Source organism: Haliotis rufescens, unplaced genomic scaffold (assembly GCF_023055435.1).
Source record: "Haliotis rufescens isolate VD_foot unplaced genomic scaffold, xgHalRufe1.0.p SCAF_6, whole genome shotgun sequence".
Classification (NCBI taxonomy): Eukaryota; Metazoa; Mollusca; class Gastropoda; order Lepetellida; family Haliotidae; genus Haliotis; species Haliotis rufescens.
In genome coordinates this window covers 1,334,072-1,361,680 of record NW_025964334.1, presented here as the reverse complement: position 1 = coordinate 1,361,680, position 27,609 = coordinate 1,334,072, and the positions used below count along the sequence as shown (strand labels likewise).

At 39.2% G+C, this 27,609-nt stretch overlaps 1 protein-coding gene across 2 annotated transcripts; it reads right to left on the bottom strand.

The window, feature by feature from the left end:
• Positions 1–2,984: 2,984 nt before the first annotated feature.
• Positions 2,985–24,560, bottom strand: LOC124116848. 2 transcript variants are annotated; one of them, XM_046478407.2, is made up of 9 exons: positions 24,350–24,560; positions 22,775–22,951; positions 21,736–21,893; positions 15,135–15,308; positions 12,115–12,273; positions 11,065–11,254; positions 9,855–9,946; positions 9,483–9,593; positions 2,985–8,436 (listed from the first exon to the last, which is right to left on the bottom strand). In XM_046478407.2, the coding sequence occupies exons 2-9, from the start codon at positions 22,917–22,919 to the stop codon at positions 8,230–8,232; spliced, it is 1,236 nt and encodes a 411-aa protein (XP_046334363.1). In that variant the 5' UTR covers positions 22,920–22,951; positions 24,350–24,560; the 3' UTR covers positions 2,985–8,229. The 2 variants fall into 2 exon arrangements, with proteins under 2 accessions (XP_046334363.1, XP_046334362.1); XM_046478406.2 differs by having other exon boundaries at positions 24,385–24,560.
• Positions 24,561–27,609: the final 3,049 nt, after the last annotated feature.

Genomic DNA, 27,609 nt, shown 5'->3' with positions numbered 1-27,609 from the left:
TACAAGCGTGTTTCTTGTCATTGGTGCTCCTTGAATTTGGGTGGAACATTTTAGGTTATGTTTGTTGAGAAGGCCGCTGCTGTTTCACCGATTGTGTTAGCCAGTGTCAAAATGCAAAAAGAAATGGGATCAGTTTGTAAAGGATTTTACAATTATGAAGAAACAAATCAGTGCAACATTATAGGTCATGCTATTATTTTTAAAACTTCTTGTTTAAACGGTTTTGTTTGTTTGTTTTAAATTAAGATGAAATACCAATATCTGAAATGCTTATTTTCAGTTATTGAACCATACTTCTTTTTATGTTTTTTTTCCTCTTAATTGCTTTTATGTCTTACGACAGACTTATTGCTGAAGTGTGAAAAGAAAAGCATGTCTTTTGTGCTCACAAGTGATAGTAAAGCTACATTTAAGTAGAGTTACTTCCCTTTCTTCACAAGGCCAATGTTCAAACATCAGCTAGTTCAGTGAGTCATTGGGTCACAGGCTATTATTATCCATCATGTATAAAGCTCATAACACTGAATCTGTTAATTTTCATGACTGGTCAGACTGTCCCTGTCGTGTACTCGATAGAATATCTGCCCAAAGAGCAGACATCAGTGGTTCGATCCCCTGGCCACATTATAACAAAAAGACTTTTAAAAAAGATGGTACTGGTTTTTAGGCTGCCTGTTGCTGCATGGTATCTCAGTGGGCTAGCAATATGAAATCGGATTACTACAAGCAGCCAATCGTACGTGCATGCAAAACACTATATAAGAGAAACAATCTTGAATGTGACTACACCGTATTTCACCTCTCATGACTGGTCTCACTCAGTCAGAAGTTGTGTTTGGAGAAAGTACTTTTAGAAAGCTCCTGGTCATCTCACGAAAAATAGCCCACATCGAAAGCTGACAGACAAGACTTTAATTTGATACCCTTTGTCAAGATCTGACAAACAGGCCATAGGTCACACGAGGTATGCACTGCCCAATCAAAACTAAGGGTTTCTTGAGCCAATCAAATGGAAGCTTTCAAAAACAAATTGGCTTCATTTCTTTTCCACCTTGATTCAGAAACTTCTCATTAAAGGAAAACAAATATTCCCTTCATTATGAACCTATTCGGATGTAGATGCCTTGGACTTTTTGGAAGTGACTGGGTGCTACAACCACAACATAAACAGATTGCTCTGTTATTTTCAATTCAGAACTGCTGGCTCATATTCATTTTCAAGCTACAGAAATCAGACATGATGCTCCGACATCTTCTCTGGTAGAATTTAGAAGTCGACACTGATTATCAGATAATCAGAACATAAGATAGCTACGTGATAAATCTCAAAGAACAATGAAGAATGAAGCGTGGTTTATTTTAACATTGTTCCATCATGACGTCATTTCTGGAGATTCAAATATGCCCTCGCAACTTGATGACATATATTGGACAATGTTATTTTTGAGAGCGAAGTGTCTACTAAATTGGTCCCAATAGATGTTGCTTGGCTATGCAGATAAAGGCAGTGGCCGAACAATCGCATCCAAAAGCTGGAGAGATATGACAATCAGTATTAAGAGAAAAGATCCAGATAATCGACGTGAGAATATGTGGGAAATACCAAGGGTATGGGCATCATGACAGCAATAGATTAACTGAGCTGATGTCTCCACTAGTGCTGGGACGGGTAATTCGGGTACTCGGGTCGGGTGGGTACTGAGTAGGACCCCGGTACACACAGGACTACCCGGACCCGTGGTTAGTCACGTGATATAGTTTCATGACAAAAATTCACTATATAGCTACATGGTTACACGATTTTAAGTCTCTAATGTTTGTATTTCCTCATGACTGAACACGTTCCTTCTGACTTGTATATGTTTGAACAAAGCTAAAACTTCAGTCAACTTCAGTGCATGCATGACCACATCGTTTTATGCTTGTATCTGAATACATTCTGCCAGGGCTACTGACGCACTATTCCCAATCGGACATTTTGTACCTATCCCTTGACACTAACAGCAGGTACCCGGGTAGGGTCTGGTATAGGGGTGTGAGTACCCGGGTAGTAAATTTAGATTCGTCCCAGCCCTAGTCTCCACACTCTCATGTCTCTCTATATTTGTCCAAACAAAGACTAGGTGATAAAGAAAACAAACTCACAACCAGACAGTCCGTAAATCTTCATTCTCTCTTACTGAGTATTTCTAAAATGTTTCTTTTATTGTTTATGATGACTGGTATGAATCACTACCAGTTATCTTGCTGCAGGCTGGTACTGCTGTATCCTAAGTGACACTGTTAGAAACTGCTACTAGTCTTGTAGTCCTTACCAAACTGCCCAAAAGTTAAGGTATCTTAAGGACTAGTAGGAATTTGCCATTTTTAAGGGTTTTTGATACATGTTATCATTAAAGGGACTAGTGGACTTAATATGTTAGTTCCTATCGCTGAGACGTGTGTCAGTTGTTCACACACCGGTGGCCATAATAAAAGAAGAGAATTTATGGATGTCAACTTCTTTATTATGAGGAACACAATGTTTTGGAGTATATGCTTCCTCCATCGGGTGAATTGATGAAGGAGCAAGCACATTTGTACTCCGAAACGTTTTGTTCCTCATAGTCTAATAAAGAAGCTGACATCCATAAATTCTCTTCCTTTTGTGTAAGGGGCCGGGTGGCCCAGTCGTCTAAGGCGCCGCGATTCGCTGTGCAGAGTTGAGTCACTTGGGCACGCCAGAAACCTATGATTGTGGGTTCGAATCCTGGTTCGCCCCGATTATGTTTCTAGGTTTGTCAGCACCATACCCGTGCTTGTGGGTTTCACCGAAGTGGTAAACGTCTTAGACCTGCATCACTTCGGGCTTTCCTCCCACATTAAGCTGACACGCCGTGATATAACTGGAATACTGTTAAAAGCGGTGTTAAACCCAACTCACTCACTCACTCCTTTTGTGTACCACTTCTAAATGCCTTTCAGACTTAAAAATATACAAGAAGTCAAGTCAACAAACTTTATTAACAATGAAAGAAGATAATATCTAACCCTTTGATATAATCTCAAAAACAGGACATCCCTGACTTCCAGCACAGACAAATCAGTTCCAGATGAACACCAGGCTGAGGACACCAGAAACAGCAAACAGTTCACTTACAATGATACATGGATGATCAAGCCGAAAGAGATGCATGTCTATACAACCACTTTGTATACACACTAAATTACATCTGTTTAACATTATCATTTTGATTTGGCTCATCTCAAGCATGCCAGTATGATGGCTCTAACTACTTTCATTTGGAAACATGGGTTAATATTTCAAGAAACTGTCACTGCAAAAAACATGATAATTACCACTATCACCACAGATATTTCAGAGACACTCTATGAATTTCCCTTGTCAAGTGTGTTAATAACAACCAGTTATATGTTAAAGTAGACACAAGGATCTATACCGAAACTTCACCATTACAGTATTAAAGAAGTTGTTATCCATAAATTGTTTCTACTTAAATTACATACATTGTGTCATCTGTCAACTTCTAAGTAATGCCTATCAAACAATTCAGTTGTATGTTATCTGTCACTGAAAACATTTATATTGTACATTAAGACAGTCATCTTCTGGCCTTAAGCCCTTGTTTTCTCCTCACAGAGGCATGCCACTTGACTGTTGCTAGGGATGTTCCTGTCTGTCGTGATGCATCTGACTAGTGACATGATGTCATCAGACAGTTTCAGTACCTCCATCACCAGTTGAGACTGACAACAACGAAATGCTTCTGTTCGTGTCAGTAAGATGAGACATTAAAAATATCTTTATCACATAATAATCACTGCAAGAAAATAAATAATGAAATTATAAAAAAGGACAGACCAATTTAAATTAATTGTTTTACAGACCTGCCTGTCCCCTTTGAAGATATTTTCTAAACACTCCCTCCCTAACAGGACATAATTGTCTGGGAACCATCTCAAAATATATTATCTATTTTTTATCTTTCTCCCACTTGTTTCTTTTCATTGCTTTGGTCATTTTGGGATACAAAATCCTTAAAACAAGCAATTTATTTGGTCTGTCCTAAGTACAACAACAATAATTGTGCTTGAGGTCCATCATTACATCATACATGAAGACTGTAGTTATAAATTGTTCCACTGATAAAATACTTGAACGGTCATGAGTGTCACAGCAGCGATGACCAGTGAACCAACCTGTACAAGGAAACATCAACAGCATGTATTAAATGCCTCTCAAAGACGTCCCACAAAACCAGATCTTTACACAAGGCACATGATCTGTTTCAAGTGTAAAAGTCATAAACCAGAAGAAACACCAACATTCGGAACATTTCAAGGTTTCATAAAAGTTGCAAAATTAAAAATAATTTTTTGTCTTATCATAATTAAATATTCATACACTGTATACAGTGAAAGTGTAGATTTCAAATTATGTTTTCAAAATCTGTCTGCCTATCGAGACCCTTATCCATTAGCAGTATTTAGATATTGAGGTAGACTTTTATCGCCAGCTAATCCTTCAATTCACTCGTTAATGCTTAGTGTTTCAATCTAGCTGGTTGCAGAAACATTTAAACATGCCCTACTTTCAGAAGTGAAATTCCCTTGACCACTCTCATACTTGAATGATAAACTAACAAAATCATTTTACATGGATAATTTTAACAAAATATGCACATATTATAAATAGGTAACAAAATATGCAATAAACAACGTACAACAATATAATGGAGGTATTTCAGGGACGCCATTTAGCTTCAACTGCTAATGTTGAAATAATGCCGATGTGACGTTAAATTTTAACTCACTCACTCACATGACATGCAATCTCATTACAATTTGTTTAACGGTAGCAAGCACTAAGATCTGAGGACATCCTATTACAGGTCACGTCAGAACGACCTTTTGTGAACTTTATTTTAATCAATCAGAAAAAGCTTTCTTGAGCAATACAGCACAAGTTTTAAACTGGCGACTTCCATTCCTGACTACGCTTTGAAGATTTCTTAACAAAGTTCTTGATTCAGAATTTAAAAACTGAGCAAAGAAAATCCTGGAATGTCTATTGGATGCCCTGAGATTGTATGGCAGTACTGCCTACGACTATGACTAAGCCGCTATGGAAAGTCTTTTCCGTTTGAAATGTTTATTCCATTGAAGTGAGAGATAGATGATGATTTTGATGTAAACCTTTTCGAGGTTGCATAATTAGAAAACATGAAAAAACTGATTGGTCGGATGAAAGAGTTCTGACGTGTCCCGTAATGGAATGTCCTCAGAACCATGTTTCGTGGTAGAGGAAACTAAGATCTGATTTCATGTAACTTCTGAGGAACACAAATGAAGAGATTTTCCACAAAAATGGAGGCCCAAAGCATTCAAACCACAACAACATTTCAAAGGTTCTTGAATTAGAATGAATAAAAGAAATTAAACTTAATAAAGATGTCAAGGTTACATTAACATATGAATCATCACACAGATGTTACTGAGCTGAAAGAGTTTCCTACTGACCTTTCCATACAACTTGCCACAAGACTTTCAAGTGTCATTTTGAATGCTTTTTCAGTTGGGTTCAGTCTGTCAATATTTTTTTAATCCATCATGCTGTATATTTGTCGTAAGACCACACTACATATTAGTCGTAAAACCTAAAAAGCAGTATGAGCATCACAAAAATTCAAACAAGATTGATTTTTACAACCAATATGTAAACAAATCAAATCTGTCATGAATTCTTCAAGGTGTTTGACAAAGTGTCAAATCTATCACTGAAACATGTAACTATTACTTTGTGTATTTTAATACTTAATTAACAAGTTTGTCATTTTGTACAAATTCAAGGCTTTTTCAAGCTATTTTGGTGATTTTCAAGGCTTTTTAAGACGGACCTTAAAATTAAGGGCCTTTTCAAGCCTGTACAAACCTTGTTTGATACATGTACTAATTACCTGACATGTTTCACTAGACTGGAAAAGTATTTTCATTTCATAAACCACAGTCTAAGATCACTTAGTCCTACAAAATGACAGTAGTTTGTCATCTCTTTTGTTCTAAAGCAGTACTTAAGTTAAGAATACACTGAACAGAGGTAATGTCAAACTGTCTGTTCTGACCTAAGTTTTGACCTGCATAGGGAATAAAGACTGCTCACCTTCCAGAGAACATAGAGAGGGAAATGTGCACACCTACAACATCCATTCATAAACATCAGAACATGACCTAATGTCAAAGTGATTAAGCTACAATACATGGCTGACAAGTTTTTGAAGACAAACATTTGATTCTGATTTGTAACAAAGCTGAGTTCGTCCTGTGACAGTATTAATTACCGGTACAGGCTGCCTGGCAGAACTGCAGCATCACTTGCTTGAATGAGTTGATGTCATTTGTGTCGTGGGAGAGTTGAAAAACCCTGCAGGGGCCATGTCCCCATGACTAGCGGAGGGGGAGGGGGAGGGGGAGGGGGAGGGGGATTGAGCATAGGGAGCACCGGTCCTACATGTCACTGTCCCCGGACATTTATTTTGGGTCATGCACATGAGAATGATTACAAAACTAAAATGAATTTGTGTTCTGAATGAAGACTGAAATAAGAGCCATGGTCTTTGAAAAGCAAAAACACAGACCAGATCTTCTTTCAAGGAGTTTTAAATGTGGAGTATATGTCAGAACTAACCCATGTTTGTTTGCCCTGTGAAAACGTAATACAAATCTTTGGTTAAAGGATCACACAACATCTCAAGAAAGGAAACTCTCTCAACGGTTTCTGGGACAATCAATATCGACTTGACATGTATGAGTGCAGCACTCACTGACGAGCCATGTAACAACTGACGAGCCATGTAACAACTGACGAGCCATGTAACAACTGACGAGCCATGTAACAACTGACGAGGAATGCAGCCACAGCATCCCGGGACTGAGCTCCGAGGATGAGAGAGAGATCAATGAACTACAGCCATTAGAAATACATCAGTAGACAACTATCTACAAATAGAAAACAGCACCACATACATCAACAGACAACAACAGGACTAAGCTCCTTGGAATTCTTAAGTGAAACAGGTAACAAAGTGAAAAAAAATGTCTTAAAAATATAAATGCATGGCGGATGCCATTGGGACTGTCAAACAACTAATTACTGACATCAGCCACTTGAGACGTCTCTTGCAATGGATTTTGATTAATTTTCCCTTAACAATGCATGAGTATTTATGACAGTATAAACCCTTGCCAGCTGGATTATATTCCAGGTTTCCACAGAGTGACCTTAGCGCTAAGAAGATGACATTCTCTAACTTCCTATGGCTATGTCTATGGAAAGTCTCTTCTGTTTCAAATGTTTTATTCCATTGAAGCGAGAGATAGACGATGGTTTCGATGGAATCAGTTGTTAACCTTTTTGAGGTTGCATGATAAGAAAACACTTTGTGTCATTTCCTGATCTGGTTAACAACACTCTGATTGGTCAGATGAGAGGTCGTTCTGACGTGACCCGTACACTCTGATTGGTCAGATGAGAGGTCGTTCTGACGTGACCCATAATGGAATGTCCTCAGATTTAAGTTTAGTGGTAGTGAAAACTAAGATCTGATTTTAATGAGATGGGACATTATGTAACTTCTGAGGAACACAGGATCAGACTGACGACTTTCGTAACTATGGACCAGGCCCAGGATAAGACCTATGAATTTCATAACGGTGGAACAGGCACTGGTAACTTGAGGGTGAACTGACATTCAACTGGGCTATCAAACAGAGCAAGCCACACCCCTGTCTAATGAAACACTATTGTGTTTGTGTTTGTGAAATGCAGCTGTAACAACCTGAGTGGGAGCATATTGCTTATGTTAAAGTTTGACGAAATGCCGATGCAAGGTTTCCTCTCAAGGCCATGACTTCATTGTAAAAGGAAGAACAATTGAATATGAGTCAGTTGCAGTGTGTTCAGTATGAAAGTTGGTATAGTTATGAAAATAACAGGACTATTTACTGTAAAAATATACATCTGAGGACCACATATGAATGACAACTTAAAAATAGGATAAATGTGATACCATTTCAGACGGAATTGTCAATCACAACAATGAAGAAAATCCAACTGGCAAAGGTTAACGATGTATACAGACTTCATAATGAGTATTCAAGGAATGTCGGAGCATCTGCGGCGGCGGTGGCGGTACTTCCAACCACCTCACCTCGGGTTACTGGTCGGGCAGTTCAGGAATTCAGTCTGCACTTGGCCAGGAAGAGAGAAATGTTCTTGCAGAGCTCGAGGTCGGTGTCTTGTGGGAAGAGACAGATCTGGTTCTCCAATGAACACATGGCCTTGAAGTTCTTGGCGCACGGCTTGCCTTTCATCTGCATCTTGACGTGCGAGTCCAGTTTCTTGTTGTTCTCATCCACAAACATTATGCGTCGCTTGCCCTGGAAGGAAGACACGTAGAGAGAAAAAGTGATTGAGTCAGCTTTATAGACTTTTTTGGAATCATTCCATTACCAGGGAAGAACAGTGCCCAGTGGGAAACCCAGGTTTGGGAGACTGACAAACCAACACCCACACATTGTACCCAGTGGGAAACCCAGCTTTGGGAGACTGACGAACCAACACCCACACATTCACATTGTGCCCATTGGGTAACCCAGGTTTGGGAGACTGACAAACCAACACCCACACATTGTACCCAGTGGGAAACCCAGGTTTGGGAGACTGACAAACCAACACCCACACATTGTACCCAGTGGGAAACCCAGGTTTGGGAGACTGACAAACCAACACCCACACATTGTACCCAGTGGGAAACCCAGCTTTGGGAGACTGACGAACCAACACCCACACATTCACACTGTGCCCATTGGGAAACCCAGGTTTGGGAGACTGACAAACCAACTCCCACACATTGTACCCAGTGGGAATCCCAGCTTTGGGAGACTGACAAACCAACACCCACACATTGTGCCCAGTGGGAAACCCAGCCTTGGGAGACTGACAAACCAACACCCACACATTGTGCCCAGTGGGAAACCCAGGTTTGGGAGACTGACAAACCAACACCCACACATTGTACCCAGTGGGAAACCCAGGTTTGGGAGACTGACAAACCAACACCCACACATTGTGCCCAGTGGGAAACCCAGGTTTGGGAGACTGACAAACCAACACCCACACATTGTGCCCAGTGGGAAACCCAGGTTTGGGAGACTGACAAACCAACACCCACACATTGTACCCAGTGGGAAACCCAGGGTTGGGAGACTGACAAACCAACACCCACACATTGTACACAGTGATTGACATCATGAGCATCGATCCACACAATTGGGAACAATGACATGCCTCAACCAAGACAGCGAGCCCAACCACCCAATCATGTTAGGGCAAGCATAGTCGCCTTTTGGGTTGCTGAAGAATGATTCTAACCCTGATCTTCACGGGTAGTCACAACAATCATGTACAACTGCCCTATTCATACCTCTAGGGTCATCTTCTTGTCCAGCGACGTCCCTCCAAGGTTGACAGCAAAAGCCTTCACAGTTGGGTCAAAATCTTCAATCACACGACTCAAAGACGAGAGAATCTTCTCCTGAACAAAACATTAGGTAGGAAACTTCTGTCAGCTGCATTACATGTTGAACATAAAGTGTGTATAATGTCAAATCCCTAGACATCATATTGTGACAAACTGTGAATTGTTTCAACATTAACAATAAACATAGGAACGAAGGACACATTGGAAATCTTGTAAATGTATTCCAGGTGGTGGAAAGATGAAATTTTCTTTTAGCAGACTGAAAATTATAATTTAAGTTGAAAATTCAGATGGAGTCAAAATGTTTTCACTTACAGCTGGCTCCTGGGGATCCTGGATATATTCTGTCAGATTCAGTCTGTGGATACAGTACTGGCCGAGCTCTATCTCCTCTATGGTGCTCTCATCTGAACAAATAATACACCACACATGGATATTAACCAAGAACAAATAGTGACATAGAAATACCCCTCCAAATGTTTGAAACTCTACTTGCCACTTAGGATACTGGTACCTTCAACATTGAAGAAACTGGTCCAGATTAGCCCTTAGGATACCGGTACCTTTATTATTAAAGAAACTGACCCAGGATAGCCCTTAGGATACCAGTACCTCTAACATTGAAGAAACTGACCAAGATTAGCCCTTAGGATACCGGTACCTTCAACATTGAAGAAACTGACCAAGATTAGCCCTTAGGATACCGGTTCCTTTAACATTGAAGAAACTGACCCAGATTAGCCCTTAGGATACCGGTACCTTTAACATTGAAGAAACTGACCCAGATTAGCCCTTAGGATACCGGTACCTTTAACATTGAAGAAACTGACCCAGATAAGCCCTTAGGATACCGGTACCTTTAACATTGAAGAAACTGACCCAGATTAGCCCTTAGGATACCGGTACCTTTAACATTGAAGAAACTGACCCAGATTAGCCCTTAGGATACCGGTACCTTTAACATTGAAGAAACTGACCCAGATTAGCCCTTAGGATACCAGTATGATCAGCATTGACAAAACTGGTCCAGGTTTGCAGGATGGTGTTAAATTCCATCTCAGTACACACTATTTATTCATAATATGAATTAATCACAAACATGTGACCCTCCTTTTCATCCCTTGTGCACATGGAATTTGTAAATCACTGATCACTGGTCAGTGAATAGAGCCGATAGTTCAAGAAAAATACGAGAAATACATCTCTTGAGATTGTCCAAGTTCGTCTAGAGATGAGAGTAAGTGAGTGTGTGAACTTTGCTTAACGCTCCTTTGAACAATATTCCAGTAATAGACTTCATGTCAGCTTGATGCGGAAGGAAAGCCCCATGTGATGCAGTATGGGTAGTGCTGACAAACTTAGACATCTAGTCACGGTGAATCTGGTATTCAAATCCACAATCATCTGTTCCTGGCATACATACTCGGGTGACAACTCTACACAGTGAAATGCAGCGGCTTTGGAAACACCCATCCCCCCATCTCACCTGGATGTCTTAGCAACCACAACAGTTGTAAACACTCACCAAAAGCAAAGATGATGACAGTGTCTGCGTTAGCACAGTTTGTGAGCTGCAGGTCGGAGAACACTTCACACATTCGTGACCAGATCAGATCCAGCATCCCACACGACACATCAATGTTGACGAGGCGGCCAGTCTTCTGGAAGTAGTCTACAAATGGCCGCACGCTACTGTCAAACAGGGTGGCTCGCCTCTGGGGAAACAACATAAATCACATTCACAGAAACGAAAAAATAACTTCCCCCCCCCCCCCAACACAATCTGTACTTCATCAACAAGTCCTAAGCACAGTCTGTTTCTTGACTAATCCTGCCCTGTCTGAGCTATATGATGGATGCCTTTAAAAAAGCAGGTCTAAACCTTACAATCGGTTGATTGATGTCATGATGAAGGACTGATTCACACCATCTGGGTACAAGGACATGTTATCAGACTTGTTAACAAGCCTGACCACCAGATTCAGGGTTGATTGAAGTCATGATGAAGGACTGATTCACATCATCTGGGTACAAGGACATGTTATCAGACTGGTTAACAAGCCTGACCACCAGATCCAGGGATAAGGACCACATTTTCAAATACAATGGGCATTTTAACATTGGGCAAGTGTGGGTGTACCTCTGGAGTATTTCAAATTTTCCCATAAAATGAATCCTGCAGATCCATTTAGTCGCCTCTTGTTACTACTAGTATAGGATGATGCTGGAACCTCTCCTGACCCGGCATTCCCATGAAGCTGAAGCTCAGTAACTGTATTTCAGTCTAGAAAAATTAGCTAAGTAAGCCCATATGTTCAAATTACCTGCGTATCTTCAAGACATCTGTTTAGCAGTATGTAATCTGTGCTAACCAGTGAGGAGAATGGATATTCTCCTTTTCACCTGAAACTTATTTGCAATGGAGCGTGGTCCATAATTTGGTGGTGTTTATGGGGGAAGCCACCAGATTTCCAAAATTTGGGGTCACTAAAATTCGCAGATCTGGGGAAGATGGAAGATCCTCATCCCTGGAGCCTATCCTAAACCCACTGTTCAGTATGTAATTTGCCCTCACCTTGGTTCTGCCGGAGTCAGCTTCATCACTCTTGGCTGCCTGGTTCCCTCCCTCCTTCTTGCTCTCCGCCTCCGGGGCCTTCACACACTCAGGCTCATTCTTCTTCTTCACCATCTTGTCCAGGGGGATGGAAAAGTTGATGGCGAACGATATTGGAAACTGGAGACAATCAACACCTCAACATTTTCAACATGAAAATGACACCACATTTCAGACAAATAAAGTCATTTTGGGGGTTGAAACACTCAACACAACTGACATCTAAATGACACCACATTTTGGATAAATAAAGTGCAATTTTATTGAAACGTTCAATTGGGTTGGCATATTGACACATAAATCGTATTACACTATATCGCTATAGCGAGTGCAATACATATTTGGGCCAAAATTTGTAAACTTAAAATCTAAATTGTATACATGTATTTAGAAAAACTTATGCTATCTCACACTATGCATTTCTTCCTTCTTCTTTCGACCCTTATGTGGAAAAGTGCTTGAATAAAGTTTCCAGCTTCTAAAAACATTTCGCCCGAACACATGCCAGCATCACCATGGTCACCACCCAAACAAATGGGTCACACATTGAAATCCTGAGCGTTGTGACCCAACACCAACTAATCACCTGATTACCCCTGCCTCATCATTCTTCCCTAGAGGTGCCAGGCTGGAGGGGCTGTGATGCGGGGATGGCAGGGGGGGCATAGAGCTTGTGAGATATGACAAGTTTTATAAATATACAATTTAATGTAAACTTTACAAAGTTTTAAACTTATCTTATCTCACACTGTGCATTTATACCCCGGTTGGACGGTGGGGTGTGGATACCCAAGCCCGTATAGACTACAACCAACAGGTGCTAACAATAAGCCATAACGCTTAGAACTTGTGAGTGGCTAAAGACAGGCCTCAAAGTTTCAACTAAACGATCGCCAATGCGACCTAAATTTCAATTTGTCTACTGTCTAAAATTCAGAGGTAGGCAAATGACTACCTTGAAAAATATCTTGTAGTGACTAAATTCTATTGCTACACATATATGGACACAAATATAAATAACCGTCGATCTTGGAAGACACATGTTACTTATTGTACTCGCAAATAATTCCTCCTAAAGTCAACAATGAACTGAAATACATGTTACGTTAAGTAGTGTTGTGATGTCACAGCTTGAGTTTAGGTTGTGATGTCATATTCGTATTTGTGTATCAGAATTGGGTTGGTGTGGGGAGGATGAGGCTGTAAGACCTCATGTTGTTGTTCCAGAGAGACACAAAGACAGTGAAGGAGGGGGGTAACTTCTGTAATTTTTACAGGCCGTGGATTTAGGCTAAAAAAAATATTCTTGGTTCTCAGGCACTGCTGCATCATAATAAAGTCAGACGCACGTTTCGTTTTTATTTCCATTTTCAACAAAACAAAATCCTTAAAAATTCTGCGTCTCGAACACCAAACCCAACAGTGAAATGCTACAATACTTAAAAACAATGCGATCCAATATAACATGCAGTTACTTCCCTTTTCATGCGCATTGCTTTACTGCGTCTTGTGTGTTATGGTCATAGCGGCAATAGGAGTTTGTGTGCTTGTTTTGTTGTTTGCAAATTTGGTCAATGAAAACATTAAATTTGCGATACAACATCACTAGACATGACGATGGTATTCAAATACAAATTCAATGGTATCTGTGTACTGTATGCGGGACAATGCTTTATATGCAGAGGTTAAGATTAACATGTGTGTTTGTCTCTTAAATAAGTGGGAAATCTATGCTAATTTATATACCCTGTCTATAAAGCAAATCGGAATGAGGCACGTCACCAGTGCATACACAATCCCTACATTTGCAATAAAAACGTGTTTGTCTTCCGCAGAAAATTCCATTGTATCCCTTCAGCTAATTCAGGGAAACGAACAGAATATAACAATTAAACTTGGCCAACACAAATTTGAAATTTGAGATAAAACTAGACATGATGATTTACTGATTAAATTGTATTTCCTGTTCTGATTGGCATTGTTTTATATGCAGAAATTAAGATTACCGTTCGTCTTGTCTCGTAAACTAAGCCAGAAGTAGCAATCAGCTCTACACACATTTCTCGGAATGTATCCAATAATATAATTTTAAAGAATTTTTATACAATGAGCGGAAGAATTATATCTGAAACTATTATTTTATAAGGAACAATTTATTCCATGTTAGTTGCAGCTTTACTATATATATCTTAAATAAATTAATAAGTAAATAACCATAATTGAAACAATATTGAATGAAATGTTGAATAAAATATCTAAAACAGATTACAAACATAAGTCCACGATATTTTCAAGAGCTACTGCCTGAGAATCTTTCTTTTTTTCAGCCTTATCATGATCCTCATCTTCAATTAGTGTTGTAGATGTTGTTACGAATGAGGAGGTAGCTCTGCAGAACTCAATCCATGTCATGTGGCAGGGTAATCAGGTGATGAGTTGGTGTTGGGTCACAACGCACAGGATTACAGTGCTGTGACCCATCTGCTTGGGTGGTGACCATGGTGATGCTGGGATGTGTTCGGGCAAAATGTTTTTAGAAGCTGGAAACTTTATTCAAGCACGTTTCCACATAAGGATCGAAAGAACAAGGAAAAAATGCATAGAGTGAGATAGGATAAGTTGAAAAATGTTTTTCTTTAAATTTAGTGGATTTGATTTTGTCAGTATGGATTGATTTGGATTATAATCAAACTGACCTATGTTTAACTTTATATATGAATTGTCAAAAACTTAAATTTGGATAAATCATTGAATATGTCAAGGTTTAGATTAGACATTGTAATCATTGTTGTGTTTGAAATTGAGACATTGTCTCTGTATAGTATGTTTATAATAATACCTGGCAGATGGACATCTACAACACAAGTAAGGCAAACAAAGCAGGTTCTGAAGGACTTCAACCCGCCAACACCCTAAAATTCTCAAGCATAGAACCTTCTTAACATCAGACAATCACACTACCTTGCACGATGACAACTTACAAATGTCTCAAAGTTCTTCAGTTCAAAGGTGGGGTCCTTGACAAGGCCAGCGCTGCGGACAAGCCCCCTGAGATTCGGCATCAGATCGATGACATAGCTGCCCTGCTTATCTGCCTCCACCTCCTTCTTGATTTCATTCAGGGCCCATCGCAGCGTGATCTTCTCCGGGCTCTCCTGCACATGATAGACAACAGAAGCATGACGAGTGATCCAACTAGTGACACATCGCAATCTGCTGTTTCAGGTGAAACATATATGACATACATGCAGACACTTAGTCTTCACTTCCTTCCCCAAAGTCAAAATATTACTGTTGGCACATAATACCAGAAATGTCAACCAATCTGCAGTGAAATCTGCCATTAGGTCCCTTGATTACAATACTGTGTCATACAATGTGGCCAGTGCATTTTTTATTCTTGACTTTAATTTCGGTGAAAGAGTTTGGACAGATCTGCAGATAGCACCAACACACCATTACCTACACGCCAACCACAATCAAATTACCGCTACTGATGCCTTGAAACAAACCTTGTTTCTCAGAAAATGAATATATGTATCATAAATTGAATATTAAAAATCCTAAATGGTATCATTTCAGCAGGACTTGACACAGCCACTTTTTGCCAATCTAACACAAGTGAAAGTTTTCTCCCAAAGTGTTGTAATATATAAACAATACACCAACTATGCCAGCTGATATGTATCAGGATACCTTGTTCACGATCTGATATGTATCAGGATACTTGTATGTGCTCTTATCTGTGGTGCATAAGCCATCTTTTTCATAGACAGAATAGTATATACCTGGCACACAAACGATATACAGCTGGCAGTGTATGGCACAATGGATGAAAATAATTACTTTTTCTCTATTAATTTTCACTACTAATTAATGCTTGGTGTAACAGCCATTAAAGTAAACATTTAAGGTAAGAATCAATATTTTTTACTTAGTGTGCGACTGTGATTGATACTTGTATCGCCAGTATTGGGAAGTAAAATATCGCTATCCACCAATGCAATCTCATTAAAATCAGATCTTAGTTCTCGCTACCGCTAAACAAAGATCTGAGGACATCTCATTACAGGTCACGTCAGACCGACCTTGCACGAACTTTGACCGACCAATGGAATGACTAATCAGAAGGCAGCTTTCTCGTGCTTTATGGCACTAATTTCAAATTGGCGACTACGCTTCGAAACATATTTTGACAAATTCTCGATTACAAATATGAAACCTAAACAAAAGAACATTCTGGAATGGCTAATAGATGGTCTAGATTGTATGGATTCAGTCGTTGAACCCGTAACTATTGTTCGGAGTTAAAGTGTTCGAGGTTGCATGATTAGAAATCACATTCTGACTGTCACTTTCATAATCTGGTAAGCGATGCTCTGATTGGTTGGATGAAAGGTCGTTCTGATGTGACCCCTAATGGAATGTCCTCAGATCTTTGTTTAGCGGTAGCAAGAACTGAGGTCTGATTTTAATGAGACTGTCCACCGATGCATCAGTGTATCATCCCAGCACTAATAAACAACTGAAGTGAAATGAATTGTGGACTTCTTGGATTCAGCGCAGTGTCCGTCAATGTTGAAAAAAAAATGAAACAAGTCATACTCCTCATTATTTGCCTATGGCTTAATCAATTAGCAAGTGCTGAGAAAAATAACTGTTTAACCAGCAATGCAAATTCTCTGACATCATTTCCTGTGGTGTCAAAACCTTACAAATTATATAACCACCATTCTTCCACATTCTGCAGGCTGACTGCTTCTAAGACTAGTAAGAGTGCTTAATGAGGTAGCTCTGATTGAAGTCTGATCATTATACATCACGTACAAATAGACATGCACAGATCTCTTCAAAGTTTAGGATGGGTTGTCTTGCCAATTGTTTCTGAAGGACCTAAAGGTGAAATACAAAATGTATCTTGTAACAAAACTAAATCTACTTCTTTTCAAAAAGAAAAAGATTTTGTTTCTGTGCTATAATAACCCAAACTAAATATGAATGAAGATAATTTCCAGGGTTAGAAATTGGCACTAGTCCTATAGTCCTTGCCCAACTGCCCAACAGTTAAGGTATCATAAGGACTAGTAGATAATTGCTATTTTTAAGGGTTTTGCTATATATTATCATTAAAAAGGACTAGTGGACCAAAAGTGTTAGTTTCTACCGCTGATTTTGTGCTATAAGAACATCAGTGGAAAGAGTGTGCCAGAGCAAACACAAAATCAATGACTATTTCATCAGGCGCAGTATAAACATAACTGCACGGAAATGTCTTTAAGCCACTTTGGGATTAGCATGGCTCAGCTATCAGAATCTTTCTTAACTTCCAGTGTTTCCATGCTATGCAACATCTGATGACAATGTAGGTTACTGACAAGGACAAATAATGTCCAGCATCAATAGCATCTAATTGGAATGCCGCAATGATCAGATCAATACTTGAACATGCTCCTGACAACAGCATCCCATTACCATTGATTATTAATACACTTTCCTCTGAGAGACCCAAACCACTCTATTCATAAACTAAATGGTAACTGGAACTATGTTTGCGAAACATTCCAGCCATCTGTCCTGTTGGTAGATGTCCTCCATGGACAGAAGACATGTAGACAGATCCGACTTAATCCAGTGTGATTCCCATCAAACTCAATCAAGCCCAGCGCTAGAAATTGGCACTAGTCCTATGGTCCTTGCCAAAATTGCCCAATAGTTAAGGTATCATAGGGACTAGTAGAAATTTGCCCTTTTTATGGGTTTTGCTATATGTGATCATTATAAGGACTAGTGGACAAAAACTGTTTGTTTCTAACGCTGCTGAAGCTTGTAAGTCAAGGGATTTGTTTTCTATGACCCTATTGTTCAAAGTGAGAGATCTAGGGAATCCCAAGATTTAAATACTGTAGGGGAAAACCTCAAGAACCAACATTGAACACTGGGTTCCGTTTACACTACATTTACAACAGCATGGGTAGGTGGGTGGGTTGTTTTGGTGGGTCGGGGTGGGGGGAATACCAGCAACTATGTCGGAGAGCTACTGAAAGTTGCAGTGTTCAGTATACATGTATATTTCATGTGTGTTCTTTCTTTTATGACGAACACTGAGTACCACTGAACATGTTATGGTCAGCACGTCAGATAAGGGTCGCTCAGGTAATAGGAACCACAATTTTGGCCTAAACAAATGAGACATGCATCTAAAAGAAGGAAAAGTCACCTGTAATGGCATGAAAATAAATTGTCAAGTTCTATTTCAAGGCATTATGTACAGGTGATGTCTTCTGAAACCATTGTTAGCTTAAAAGTACAATGCAAAGGTAAAACAAACATCAAAGATTTAAGAATACATACATTTCCCAAATAGATTTGATTTTCTGTAGGAATTAATCTCTATCAAGAAGGCAGCATGGCTGTCTATGATTAGTATCATGTCAATGGTAACAACTGTGTCATGTGATTATCCTTGTGGTTTACTCTAATGTTATTTCAATGTAATCTCTAATCTTGACGTTAGAGGTCTATAACCCCTTGACTTTCATGCCTAATTTCGAAAACTGATTGTGGTGTGATTGCTGTGCGTGCCAGTATGGCTGACTATCAAATGTTTCTAATACAAGAGAGCTGTTTCTAATACAAGAGAGCTGCAATAGCTCAACAGGTCTACTTTTCACAAGCTGTCAGAGCACCAGAGAATGTTTACAGTAAACGCTGCCACTGGTTAACTATTGGAGCAAAGAAGGCACAGAGGGAGATACAAACAGCAGTGAGTGAGTGAGTGAGTGAGTGAGTGAGTGAGTGAGTGAGTGAGTGAGTGAGTGAGTGAGTGAGTGAGTGAGTGAGTGAGTGAGTGAGTGAGTGAGTGAGTGAGTGAGTGAGTTGGGTTTATGCTGCTTTGAACTGTATTCCAGTTACATTAATCACAGAGTGTCAGCTTAATGTGGGAGGAAAGCCCTATGTGATGCAGGTCTCACAAGATTACCACTTTAGTCAAATTAAATCCACAAGCATGAGCATGGCGCCAGTGCTGAAAAACCTTGAAACATAATCAAGGCAAACAGGGATTCGAACCCCAATCATGGGTTTCTTGGGTGACCAAGGGACATAACTCTGCACGGCGAATTGCGGCACTTTAGACGTCTGGGCCACCCCTGCCCTTGAGTTTGCTATTGTGACACTATCGGTATTAGCCAGAACTGTTTCTTCCAAATCTTATCAGTACATTTCACTCCTTATACATAAGGTGTCATAGCAAAGTTTATTAGATCAAAAACACTTTTACTGGACTTGGGTTTCGGACTAGCAATCCCTGCCAAACCTGTTGGGTCTAGCTTGAACTTCTTTTTTTTTATAGATTTTACTCCTTTGACATTGGCTGTCACAAGCCAAGGTTTCTAGGCTAAAAAAGTGAAATACAGTGCAAGTTGCAGACTGTTGTAGAGATGAGATTGAAGATTGCTTATTCTTACACACCTGTGGGTGAGAAACCCATTTGAGATAACTGGTATCAAACATATGTGTGAGATCGAATTCCAGGCCCGTGATTGGCTACTCCATGGTGATGACCTGAGGTCAGATGATGACGGACTACTTTCCTGAGTGTAAGTCATTCATAAGTTGCTCGTGCTTCAGTCGAATGTTCACCTACGCCTGTAGTGAACAACAGGACCGTGTAATTAATAATAAAAATAAACAAACTCGTCCTCGTCTGCGAGTTTGTTTGATATTATTATCAGTTACATTATCTGTTGTTATGTCAACATTATCGTTTTTTCAGAGTGTAAACCCCCTGGATGCCACAGCGACACATATGTCAACCCTCACTTCGAAATCGAATAAAATTGAAAATACATCACGCAGACTAATACACTTCATGTGCACAGTTTTGAATTCCCCCTTCTGTTTATCATTTACTGTCATTTTAGGCAATTCAAAATTACTGAAAATGACTTCTGAAAATAAGATACCTTGTAATTCTCGCCAAATCACAATATTCACGTTATATAAATATTTATTGTGTCTTTAGAAATGTAAATATCGGATATTTCCTCGAATAATTAAAGTAGAAAAATAGCATATTAGCGATCATGGGTATCAAATCACTAATGATAATTCTGAAACGTCGCAGATAAGCCGAGAATCGTTTAGAATGTTTTGGAAAAAACGCATACACGAACGCCGAAGTGTACGTTCCGCCATATTGGATTGGATTGTGTTTACAAAATGCCGGTTATGAGACGCCTATTCGATCAGGTATATTTCAAACTCAGCTGCTAAACATGCATCCCTGAATTCCTCATACACTTTCGAAACAATGGATAAATGGTCTTTGTAACCAATGCAAATTATCTAGATGAAATCATGCGAAATAAATTAGGTATGGAAACGAAAACTGTGCTCGGAAAACTGTACTTGCTGAAATGTAAACAAAGCAAAATTCAGATTTTACACTGTGTAGCATTTTTAGAGGTACTTTCGTCTAATTGTTGCATACATCACGCGTTTGAGAATATTCATGGCAAGAGCATCGTTGCACTAATTATGGAAATACACATATACACATTACAATGATGTGGTAAATTCAACAGAAGCCGTAAAAGTTTCCGTCCTGTGTGACGCCATGACTGACGCTAAAACACGCACAACGATGACATTTCTGACTAATTCTCTTTGTTACATTGGAAAACATGGTAAACAAATAACAGTACGCAGATTATCAGAATGTTTCTGATTACTTATGTGAAACATTTATGTGTATACGATCCCTCAATCAACGAAAATCCTCCTCTGGAAATCCTGCGTACTGTTGTCAGTGAACACGCCATTTCGTAAAAGTCGGTCACCGGTAGTGATGTCATACGGAAGTAAACATTGTTGTACATACTTGGTAATTTCTTTGAGGTGTAAACTTTCAACTTGGCACCCAGCGTGTTCTTTGTTTTTGTCTAGTTTGCATTTTCATCATCGCCTTGATAATCCACAGATATGACGGAAACCTTTTTGTGTAGGGTCACATTATTTATGAGAAGTAAGCAGCACATAGGATGACGTCGTGTAGTAATATCTATCTACTATTAAACTGCTGATCTACTAGGAGATATCATTACAAGGAAATTACATCACAATGCCCTGCAGGCCATTGTGACATCATCTGATACCATGACATCACAATCAAATGACATCACTTATCTCTCTGCCACTGAAGCTGGTTGGAAGAAGGATTTTGGATGATAAATATAACCTCACCCTTGTATCTTTGTACTCATTTGATGTCATTTAGGTGAGATTCTTTATATGCCAATCAGTGTTCATAATTAAGTGTGACATTAAGTCAAGTGGTCCTTGTCATAAGCCTAATGTTAAAAGTTAAAACTTTAGGGGTCCTTAGTTTTAATTACTATAGCAGCAAATCTCAAGGACCCCATTACCCGGGTTACAAATCAACACTAGCCTGCTAGCCTGGGGCTACTACAAAATCCTGCAGGTTAGTACAAATTTCCCAATTTTCCCATTGTTTTAGCATTACAAAGGCATATCAAATCAAGCACCTGCGAAATGTCTGTCCCTGTAGATCACATAGCTCACCTTCACATAGTCAATGATTTCCATTGTTGCTGATCCCCCAACTTCATCAGGATCTTTGGCCAACTCCTTCAGGATGAGTTTTTCCAAATTTATCAATCTGAATCCAAAGGTCTGGGTGAGGTCTTCCACAAGCTTCCCCTTCTTTGTGCCAGGACCTCCTGGAGAAAATATCAAAATAGGCAGTTTTTATTTCATTATTTGTTTGTTTGTTCCCACCATATCATAGCAGCATGTAAAGTATGAAGCATAGGCTATACCATCAGGGTGGTCGGGCAGCCTAGTGGTTAAAGCGTTCACTAGTCACGCCGAAGACCCGGGTTCCATTCCACACATGGGCACAATGCGTGAAGCCCATTTCTGGTGTCCCCCACCAAGATATTGCTTGAATATTGCTTAAAGCGGCGTAAGATCAAACTCACTCACTCAACAGATATAGGCAGTAATTAGATACACAAAGGAACAATCTTCAAATCTTAAAAAAGATACAAGCAAAATTTCAAATAATTTCAGGATTTTTTTAAAACTAAATAGCCTCGGAAGGTGAACATGATAAATAAATGGCATATTTTGTCCAAAATCTGGAATTTTTAAAAGTCTTATCGTCTTCATGGTTTGTATACACTATGTTCTTCAATCACATACCGTTGCCTAAGATTGAATCTATGTGTACGGCAGAGGCAACAAGATTATAGCAGAGCAAAAACATTATTATTAGGAATGTCTTCATTCCATTTATGAATACTGGCCTTGGAGATTAATGAACTTATTTGTCTGAGCCTTAAAGAACCAGTCAATCTAGTCCAAATCTTGTAGTTATAGTAACCTTGAAAATCACAGCTCAAAACTCTGTGATTTCAAACTAGACAATTTCAATCTCGCACCTTTTAACTTTTCACATTTTGGGGCAAGAGAAACCAAACGTGAAATTATCTTTATTTAAAAAATAAACTCTTCATATCAGATTAAAAAAATGAATTTCATTGCAAATCTACCAGGCCAAACTATGATACCAACAGATTAGGTTAAGTATAACACTTACCAAAGACAAATATTATTTGTGGCTTATCTTCATGTAATTTAACTTCATTTCCAATACGAATGCTGACTTTCTGTCGATTGAACAAGAAACCAGTACTGCTTCTTCTCCTTGGGCCCGTCTCAGGTACACTCTTGCCGCATCCCATTGTCGTGTCTACAGGTAACTGACTTGTCCGTCCTGCAGCGATATTGATGAAGCCACGAGTAGAAATACAACTAATTACACAAGCACGGGGGAACTCCATGAACCAATGATCATCAATGATTATCAACCTCCAGCGTTAGCAATAGGCACTAGTCCTATAGTCCTTGCCAAACTGCCCAATAGTTAAGGTATCATAAGAGACAAGTGGAAATTTGCCATTAATAAGGTTTTCTCTAGATGTTATCATAACAAGGCCTAGTGGACCAAATATATTAGTTTCTTGCGCTGACTGCAAGAAATATGTTGACAAGGACTTACAATAAACTGCATCTTTCCATTGCACACTGTGTTTTACATTAAGAGGCACCTTGGCATCCTGAGGTTTGCTGTTATAGCATTTGAAAACCCCAAAATCTTTACCTTTGAACATTAGGGTTAACATTTTGAACACTGTACAACTCCAAATTATTTCTTCAGCAAAATTAACCAATATTTCAGGTACCATGACTACCACTAGTTCCAGCAATGCTGAGCATTCCATTATGAAGGTTTACACATGGGCCGGTACATCATCACAAACAGGGGTAATCTACTTGTGAACAGCTCATTTCAGAGTAGTGTTATATTAAAGCAGCTAGATATTCTAAGAAATCAACTAGTCCCTTTACATTTCCACATTGTCTCTCGTGACTTTACTGTAGACAATGGCAAGAAGACATTTTCATGATTTTATCAACTCTTGAAAGGACATTCTTCAATATCATTAGCAACTTGAAAAATATCTTCAGGACATTTTGGATGAAACCCTGGATCACTCTCAGACTAACCGACTGGGCAAGTCTGCTATTTGGCTATCATTACGTAGAGGCAGATGAGTGAAAATAGAAACTAATTTCTAACCCTGTTATGTATGTAGGCAGACAGCACACAGATGTTTCAGGCCATTATATCCCAACATAAACTTCCAATTTCTGTGACAGTGATAAGAATCATTTATCCCATACTACCAAATTATCTAGTCTGTTAACAATAGAAATCGATGAACGTACAATTATTAACAACATGACTTAGATTGAAGTATTTAGGGTTTGATTAAACGTGTAATTTCAATTACTGCAAACTGAATTGACCTAAAACAGTACTAGATGCGAGAAGCGTGGTCGTGGTCGTCACCAGCTGATTACAGAACTTAAAATACGGTTATATCCCATTAGTTAGACGTCCCATTAGTTAGACTGTTGGTTAGACTGTTGGTTTTGTAGCATCCTCAAGAGCTTGACTTGGGGAGTACGACAGTCTCGGCTTTACCGTTTGGACCCCTATATCTTGGCAATGATTAAATCAAATATCAAAATAATTTGAGATGTTTGATTTCGTCATGTCACACAAACAAGGGTTTGGTATTTCCTGGTGTGATCCTGGGGTGTTCACCTTTCCATGCATCATATCGTGGATGTTGAACTTACAGCTTCGCTAGATGATACAGCGCTCCAAGAACAATGGCAGTTTCACATTTTCACCAACAAAGATAATGATAACTCGAGTTCAGTGGCACATTTGATCAATTTTGCCTACACTATCTGTTGTCATGGCTGCGATTTATATTCGTCTGCTAAAAAGATGGAGATGGCGGTAAATTTTGTGACGTAGTGCACAAATATTACATGTACTACTTTCCTCACCACAACAATACACAATGTGCAAAGAACAACGTCTTCTGACGACCGACTGAAAAATAAGCAAAATCTGACGAAAGCATTTAAGATAATACATTTTAGGCCATCCACTTCACTGGGAAAAGTAAGGATGAGTTTCCGAGCATACTGGCATATCCTCGTATAGAGGGATCAGATGTAGGAATATATTGTGTAATTATATACCTTGACTATCTCTGGTTACTTGATTTATTACAGGGGTAGTTATTAAAATAAGAGGTGTCTTGATTACATATCCAGATTTATAGTCAAAATAAAAATATGTTTAAGCGGCATTAAGCCATAAACCATTATGCATGGTGATTGTGCATTATCGACATATCCTGTACTGTTAGACTTTGTGCATTTTTGCCGTTTCGACACACCGTACGTAACATGTACACACGCATCACACATAGAGCATGTGCACACACATGCACGCACGCACGAACGCACACATGCACCACTCTATAAGTAACAGATATGTAGAAGTGCTTTTTCCTGAACGCAAATGCATACTGGTGTATACCTATCCGCACAGCTTGCGACAGTCAACACACGTGCAGCCATGAATGTACGTCCGTTTGTTCTTTTTAACATAGACATGTTTTGTAAAGACATGTTGAAGTGTTCGTTCGCATATTTCATGTCGCTGGTGTAAAACAAGTTTAAGACACAAACGTACATGTAAATGCACACACGTTTCTTAACATTACTATTTTAATCAACGTAAAAGAAACATAAGGAAGAGAATGTAAGGTCAACTTCTTTATGATGAGGAACACAACGTTTCTGAGTAGACACTTACTCCTCCATCAGGTGACTGTGTGCTGTGAGGCAGAGAACATATGCATGTACACGTAAGAACAACAAAAGTAATAAGATAACAAAAGGTGGAAACTTCACAAGGGAAGCCAACAGATAATGGCGCTGATAGGTGATTAGCAATAGACAATGGAAGCCAACACTTTACAGTGATTAGCGCTGATAGTTATGGACAACTGGAAGCCAGGACTAAATTATCAATAGGCAATGGGAGGCCGGGGTAGTTAGCACTGATAAGTAACAGAACTGAAATAGCAATTGGCAAGTGGAAGCACTAGGCAGATAGGTTCCCTGGTCACGGTTCATGGCTGGCTGGTGTCTCCTGATGTCAATGGCTTCTTGTAGTTTTCTTTGTAGCCAGTTGTTGTCATCTTCCCGAGGCAAGGGAGTTAACTGACTTTAAAAGTCCAGTTTCCACTTTTATAGTCCGTTAACTCCCTTGCCTCGGGAAGATGGTTGTTGTTGGTGGACAGGACTTTGGTGGCTTCCAACACTATGTCATGGTTTTGGTTCTTGAGTTAAAAGAAACAGTTATAGCAGTTGTTATTATTATTGTTAAAGAAACTTAAGTTAAATGATTTGGCTAATTAACATATTTCATCTGAAACCCTAGAATTCACGCTTGGACCAATATTTTTTTTTCCACGGACCTCACAGGACACGATATTTGGCAAATAAAGACAATGAAAGATATTCTCTCTGTGCAGCATGCCACCTATATCCAACAACGCACCCGTCAATATACAGCATAGCACGTGGATCTATTGACTCTAGCATTGATAACTATAAGCACTGGTGTTTAGTAAGACATTGACGTCACTACATGACGTCATTATCATTATCACGTTATAACCGGATTTCTTGTCTGTGTCATGTTGTCCAAGGTGTGCCTGCACACAATTAGTCTCATTAGTGTAAGTGGTATTGCACAACTGAAAACCAATCCCAGCGCTCGGCACATAACTAGTCCATCAACTACCCCCAACCGACTCTGCTCGTTGTAGGTGCATGTGTACTAGAACTAATTCATATTTACATTTATTAGTATAATGTTAAGCCCATATCGGCTGTTTTCAGCAGGTTACATTGCTCAAATATTAAAGAAATGTAAATAGTGAATGTTCGTGTCTCGTAGGCCCTGTGGTTGGATATTGTACTGTTTGCTTTTTATGTGATTTATCGTATCGTGAAATATGTGACACTTAAATATGATATTCAGCTTCTTCTTCAAATATAGATTAGATTCGGTATAAAACTTAGAAAGGTATCTTTGTTTTAAATCTGATGTTTCACCGCTCCGTTTGGTGACTTCTCGCTTCTGTTTATTATTTAGGCCAACAAACTGGCAACGAAGCGTGTTGATTGGTAAAACAATTGAGGATTACTGGGGCTGTGTGACCGACTGGTCCGTTTTGACTGATTGCCTGTTTATTGTGTATTGCCTAAACTGCAGTGTATTCACTTTATCAACCCGCCGTTGTTCACCAACAATTGTTGTAAGAAAATATGTATGTAAGTAACGATAAGAGCTAGACTCACAGATTTGTCGCAACTTTCATCCCACGGGTTATTTAAGACATGCCGGTTAAAAATACATTCATTATATAAGGTGTTGGTTGTTTTTGGTTTGACTGCATGTTAAATAGACTGTTATCATCTCTTGATAAAGCAAACATTACCAGTGTCTCTATATAACCATGAAGGAATCTCCACATGCACAAGCGTGTTAACCCCAGCTGCTGTGGTCACCTGGACATTTGGACAACCAGACCCGTGGAAATATATGCAAGTATCGTACATGTATGTAATAGATTGATGTGAATACTTTATCTAACGCAACAAACCAACAGACAGGTGATAGATTGAGGCCGGTTGGGGTGTCTCAGGTTTTCTTTCTTTCCCCTGCCAAAGCGCTGTAATCTCTAAAGGTGACAGAAAAGAACACGACATTTAAACCAAAATAAATTTGATAAATTGCAAGGCAGCAGAATTGATTATGTTTGAAAAATTGATTTTCAAACTGATTTTAAATTGCAAGACCACGTTTAAACAGATAATGCACAACTGCTAAGCTAGAAGGGCGTTCGTGCCATTGCTTGTGCTGATTAAGCTCTACAGTTTGAAGAATACAATGTTGTTGCTTCACAATTTCTTTATTTCATTGCGACAGAC